Raw genomic sequence first — 6,856 nt, 5'->3', positions numbered from 1 at the left:
AAAACAGAAGTCATTCTGGCAGGCAATGCAAAGTCTGTTAAAGAGGTTGACCATGATCACATTAAAATTGGTGATGCAAAAATTTTATTTTCCAGAAAAGTTAAGAATCTTGGCATCTATTTGGATTCTAGTTTGTCAATGTCGGCTGAGGTAAATCATCTGATCAGCTGCATGTATTTAGAAATAAGAAAAATTAGTAAAATACGTCATCTGATCAATACCAAGTATACTGCTTTACTAGTAACTAGCTTAATTTTATCAAAACTCGATTATTGTAACTCCTTGTTATCAGGAATATCACTGGAGAAAGTTAAAAGACTTCAAACTGTCCAAAACAATGCAGCACGTTTAGTTTTACGGAAAAGAAAGCGAGACTCTGCTAAACCTCTTTTACGAACTTTGCATTGGTTTCCTGTTGAGAAAAGGATTGTGTACAAGTTGGCCACCATATGTCACAAATGTTTGAATGATAATGCACCATCATATTTATCAAATCTGTTAAGACTACATTCCAACTCGCAGTTTAAGATCATCAGCTGACAAAAAGAAATTTATTTTACCATCTATGAAACTTTAAACAATGGGTGAAAGGGCATTTGAATACCAAGGTCCCAAGATCTGGAATGCTTTACCAAGTACGTTGAGAGAAATCAAATCTTTTGATTCATTCAAATGTCAGCTGAAGTCGTTTCTGTTTTTAAATTAATAAGATGAATATTTGGAATAATTTTCTTTAGTCAGAACACAACGTTTCATGTTACTGTTGTATGTTGTACTGTATTGTAAAGCGCTCAGAGCCTGTGTACTTTATTCGGGGTTGAGCGCTATATAAATGTCATTTATTATTATTATTATTATCACGTGTGTATGTGTCATGTGTATCTGTGTCATATGTGTGTGTGTGTGTGTGTGTGTATCTGTGTATGTGTCATGTGTATCTGTGTCGTGTGTGTGTGTGTGTGAGAGAGATGATGTGTATCTGTATCACGTGTGTATGTGTCATGTGTATCTGTGTTATGTGTGTGTGTGTGTGTGTGTGTGTGTGTGAGAGAGAGATGATGTGTATGTGTCGTGTGTGTGTGTGTGAGAGAGATGATGTGTATCTGTATCACATGTGTATGTGTCATGTGTATCTGTGATATGTGTGTCTGTGCTGAGTAGTACAGTCGTTTTGTTTCTACTCTTTGATTTAAAATGTTAGCTTTTATTAAAAGAATTGTTATTAAAAATTTGTCTTTCTAATACCTATTCTTTCTCTTCATTTCTGAAGCCCAATTGTCTTGATACATGTACTCCTACTGTGTGTGTTTTTGTGGGTTGTAGGGCGGGGCTTTTTTTGTTTATTCTTGGTCTTTTTTTGCCCCTGTTGACACAGTTTGTGAGTGGTTGGCAGGTGCTCTTGTGTGGTTTGCTCCTTCTTTCCTATCAAACAGTTCGTCTTTATCTCTCCTTCTTTTTTATGTTTGTTACTCTCTTGTAACACCTCTAATCTTTGGCACTTATGTGACTTTATTGTGTTGCAAGTGCCGTAAAACTCTTACTAAAACTAAACTAAAACTAAAACTAAAACATCTATCATCATCCGTATCTCCCCTCCTTCTTTTTTGTGTTTGTTACTGTCTTGTAACACCTCTAATCTTCGGCATTTATATGACCTTATTATGTTGCAAGTACCGCAAAAAACTTACTAACAAAAATTTTCAGCGGCACAGGTTAGATCATTTTCAACCACGTCTGTAAGGGCCGGAGCGGATACAAATTCCCAACCGAAAGAATGAGATACTCCATAAAAATACTCCGCACAGGGGAACTGAATTCAGATCTTTTGCATGTGATGGTGAAGTGCCTAACCACTACTCTACAGACGCTGGTACGACAATGGATTTTCTTAGTTTGTGTTGAAAGTGGAGTTATACCATAGATGTGGATGGTGAGGGGAGGGGGGGGGGAGAGTGCCTCTTGTTGGTTCTACTTTTTTCTGTCCCTCTGATGTTTTTGCCAGTCTTTCTTTTCCCGCGCACTTGAGTAAATGACTGTGCCAATGTACTTCTCTATATGTATTATAACAAAGCCGCAACAACCTAGCTGGGATTGGAATGTTGCCTTCAGCATCATGTTTAAATCTTAATCTTAAGGTTTCGGTTTTTGGGGGGTTTTTGTGAGTTTTTAAAATTATTATCATAGCGTGTTTTTCTTTAATTACAAAGAGGCACATCAACTCAGTCATTTAACGCAGGGGAAAAGTAGGACAGACAGGAACAACAGAGGGGGGGAAGCTATATAAAGTTGGGTACTTATAACACGAACACAGTAAACAAAACATCACAAGGATAGCTCTTACATTCTGCCATTTCCCGACTGATACTGATACCCCCATAATATATATAGATTTTTCTCTCTATATATATATATTTTTTAATTTATTTTTTTTTAAGGGGGGGGGGGGGGTATTTTACGGCGTTGGCAACTGCATAAGGTCATGTGAGAGCCCGGGACACATTAAACATTTTCAATTGGTAGGAAATTTTGAATTTTGCCCGTGTGGCCGCCGAAGCCTGCTCTTATCGATTTTGTACCACCGAAGGATCTTTAACGTGTGCAACGTACGCACGGAACCTCCGAGATTTTTCGCCCTTGTCCGAGAAGGCTAGGTGTAGATCTTTCGTACCATAAGATCAGGGGTGAGGTTGAAAGACTGCAGTAAGAAGGAGCCGAGGAGTGGCAGTAGAAAGGCTTCGGAAAGAGTCAGGGGCCCTGAGGAGGGGGCAAAAGAGGTGAGGGGGTTGGGGCAGAAAGTGGAGACGAAAGCGGACGAAAGAAATTAAGAACATAGCTAACTAGAGAGCAGGAAAGGACTCAAGGAGACAATTTTAGAGAAGAAAAATGTCCGTCGCTATCAGGATTCGAACCCGGGACCTATTGAATGAGAGTCGAGCACCTTAACCCCTAGGCCACGAGAGCCCCCTAATATATATTATACAGCTTACCACAATTATTGATGTGTCAAACACATTGTCAATCCCCAGCGTGAAGTTAACCGTGCCGGACTGTACTGTAAGTTGAATCAACCAGGGGCGCCCTCTTACCACCCGCGTGTTAGGTTACTATTCTAAATACCTGGGGGGGGGGGGGTTGTTGTTTTTTCTTAAACGACCTTTTACGTACCAAGGCAGAACGACGTATCTGCACTTTTTATGACTTTGAGTTACGTCGCGCTGCCATTGGAAATATGAGCATGGCCGTCAGTTACGTCTGTTTGCCATAGTGAAATATCCTATTTGTAGTGCAGATACGTCTTTCACACAAGATGTAGAATGGGTGTAGGCATCCATTTAAATGAAGATTAATTTTTGCAGAGACGTCGGTATGCCTTAGCATGGCAATAGTACTACAGAATGCAAGTCATTTAAATACCAACATCTAAAAACAAAAAACGGGTTTGAACCAGAATCGCCTTTTTTTTCTTTTTTGATAAACTTTTTAAACACATGTCCTCCCGTCTGAAAAGTGTTAAATTGTCGTGGTTTACAATAAAAACATGTTTGGGTAAGGATGTGTTTTATGTGAATTTTTTGGGGAAGACTCCTCATGTCAATAGTATTTAAAGTTTATTAATAAAAGAACAAACTCGTCGGAGACACTCATGAACCATGTTTATTCAAAGTAGCAAGGCATAAGTCCAACAACTCAATTTTATTATCAGAAATTAATTTTAATATTAAACGAGCAGAAAGTCTTGAGACGAGAGAGATGTTTCCCCCAAAGAGAGAAACAACACCTGAAAACTCTGTAGGTAGGAAGTGGCGCGGTCATAATGGAGTATGTGCAAAACGTTAATTTAGTCATACATGTACTTCAAACTTGCCGTTGGTCGATAAATTATGTTGATTTTTTTGCTATAGTTTCTTGGGTTTTTTCTGTATTGCGTAGGAAGGCCACGAAAGATATTGTACTCTGTATTTAGTTTGATTTACCAGTTTGTCTAAAACGTATTTTTTTCACACGCACACACACACACACATGATGATTTCTTTAGCCGTAAACCAGGCAAAATAATTGAGACTTCAATTTGAAAAACTAAAAAAAGAAACAAAAGGCACAGCCTGGTGATATCATCTACGTGTAGGTCTACTACTTGACTACTGACAGTGACACATCTCTGAGACCAGGAGGAACAGAGTGCCTGTGAGACACTCACTCAGACACTTCGTCCCTGTGGGGCTAAGGCAAGGATCGAACACTCTTTGGTTAAGGGGAAAGGGAGGGGTGGAAAGGGGGCGGGAATATCAAAACATTTCTGACACTTGACTTTGTACCAGAGCAGTGTGGTAAAAAAAAAAAGATGGGGAAAAAACACGATATTCAGGCTCTGTGGATTAATTTGTTTACGTGAAATAAATATAAAGCAATATTTCATAATACTCGGAAACGGGTAAAATCTGAAAAAAAACGGAACGGGGGGGGGGGGTAGTCATTGGTTGCATGCTGTCAATACTGGAATAACACGTTATCAGATCTTAAAGAAAGTGGGTAAAAATATTGGAATAAATGGATTGAGAGAAAAATAAATAGAGATTGGGAGTGATGTTCATCAGATTTGTCAATGTCATTATCCTGTTCAAACATTATGACGCACTTTAGACGCCGCATACCGATCCCAGGATAATAAGTTTCTTACTTGGATTGTTTTTGTGTTTGGAGTTTGGGTATCTGTGCCCTCCCTCTGTACTCCCCGCTCCATTATATTATGTAGAAGTTAGATCTCCTTTTCTTTTATTTGATGAGATAAAACCATGCAAATTGTGTCCTTCATTTTTTAGGCGATTTATATAATGTATATTGAGAGAAAACTTTGAACTAGTACAAACGGAGTATGATTGAGAAAGAATCTTGTTATTCTGGGGTCGCAAGTTGCTCTATTGAACAATCATTATCGATGATATTGTTTAGAGCAAGCATCTTTTTGGAGCCGTAGGGTGGGTTTTTGATAAGTAAATGACGTATTGTATTTTGGGTGTTTTTCACCTCCCACCACCCATGGATTGTCATTGTGCGTAAGATAGTGAAAAAGGATCTGAGTTGCAGGTACTATGAGTGATGAGGTATAATAAATAAAGAATGAATACCACTTAATAATAACAATAATAAGATTTTTTTTCGTGGTTTTTAACCTATCGATATCACATAGAATGTTTAGCCTAAAAGGCAAAAGGGTAGGGAATATTCAACAACAAGAATAAGAATATATTTGGAAAAATTCAAATATGTAGGGCTTAAGTTATATCTAAACAGAAACAACAACAAAATGGGAGAGGGGTGGGGGACAGCATAAGCTGCACAGATAACGAAATTATTGCATTCAAAAAGTGTGATGAAAAATAAATAAAAGTTGAAGTAGGAAGGTAACTCGGGAAACAGAACTACAACGAGATGATGTGTGGAAGTAGAAGACTGTTGGACAGGTCGAAAATGATCGCAAGGTTTACAAAATATACAAGACGTTCTGGGGGTGACAACGACATGTTCATACAAAACCCATCGCAATCCCACCAAGACGTGAAATATTGCACTACTAAATCACTAAATGTTGCAAGCAACATGAAACAACAATACCTTTCCTTCGGTGAAATTTGAAGAAAGAGTCAGAAGAAACGGAGCAAAATAACAAAGAATATAATGAGGCCCCTGGTCATACATGAAGGACATGTTTGCTCATGGGGTATAGGCACCGTGAAATAAAGTAAAGAAGAAACAGAAAGACTTGCACAACAATCAAGAGGACGTGTCATACGATTCTCCTAGTCCTAAATATGTAATGGGCTAGACTTTTTTAATAACCATAGCGTGTTTTATCTTCTGTTATTAATATAAAATGTAGCCAGGTAACCACATTTCAAGGAATTTAAATATAATCCAATCAAAATCATATGAATTACCTGTACGCGTACTTAACACAGTCTTCTGGGGAAAAATATCATCAAAGCTATTCTTTTTTTTGTATTACTCAAAGACACTGCAGTGTTTCTTTTCTGCACAATATTGTGATATCAAACACGCAAGTAGACGAAACGCCACCAGAGAATCGCGTTTAATATATTATATACAATACCGGTACAGGTACTTCTAGAACCCTCCTGTTTGTGAATTCAGATGGTGATTGTTACAAGCTTTTCTTTGATTCTATCGCTTTCACTGCAGACCAATTTTAATTCAGAGTTGTTATACAGTAACCCATCCATAAGACCAATAAACAGTCAATTAAGGAAGAAAATCCTTAAGGAAAATAATATGTAATGGTATTCCTTCTTGTTGCATAAAATTCAGAATAAAGTGAAAAGCGTTGGACCAGCCCAAAGTTCTAGCAAATTCCCCATGTATGGAAGACGAACACAACGAGACGTTTATTTTGGTGTCGCGTGAGTGTGTGAAGAAGTAAGAGTTAATGCCCGAAAGAAGACCGGAAGTTATTGCTCTCCGAATGTCTTCTGGATCGTCTGTCCTTGAGCCTGGAGATAATCTGATCTCTCCTGCTTGTTCCTGTCGAAGATGGACGATGGCTTGCCTCCAGCAGCTGGGGACAGCAGACGACAGAAATCGTAACTTCCGGTGACAGGAAAACAACTCAAAATAATAGATGTAGATATGTTACTATAAAAGAAAATACAAGTTGGTGCATTGTTTTCTGACAGAAGGGCTCGAACTCAGTTGGCCGCTGCATCGGTAAAGTAAAGTAAAGTAAAGTAAGTGTGCTGTTTTTAATATCTGAAATCCCGAAGGGTTGTGTCATAAATAGTCTGTTGTCACACCAATTGGAGCTGCACCTCAACTCCCCAACCCCATATCCCAAAACCACACA

The 6,856-nt window shown here is 38.4% G+C and overlaps 1 protein-coding gene across 1 annotated transcript in view; it reads right to left on the bottom strand.

The window, feature by feature from the left end:
- Nucleotides 1–3,636: 3,636 nt before the first annotated feature.
- The window catches only part of LOC101854426 (PDZ and LIM domain protein 7), a gene marked incomplete at its 5' end in the record, with an annotated part of 6,026 nt that continues 2,806 nt past the window's right edge, over nt 3,637–6,856 (bottom strand). The window contains 1 exon segment of the mRNA XM_005102948.2: nt 3,637–6,571. Within this exon segment, the coding sequence (XP_005103005.2) occupies nt 6,465–6,571 (107 nt within the window).

The sequence above is a fragment of the Aplysia californica genome, unplaced genomic scaffold, assembly GCF_000002075.1.
Source record: "Aplysia californica isolate F4 #8 unplaced genomic scaffold, AplCal3.0 scaffold00351, whole genome shotgun sequence".
Classification (NCBI taxonomy): domain Eukaryota; kingdom Metazoa; phylum Mollusca; class Gastropoda; order Aplysiida; family Aplysiidae; genus Aplysia; species Aplysia californica.
Note: the sequence above shows the minus strand (reverse complement) of the source record. Positions and strands in the feature narration are given on the sequence as shown.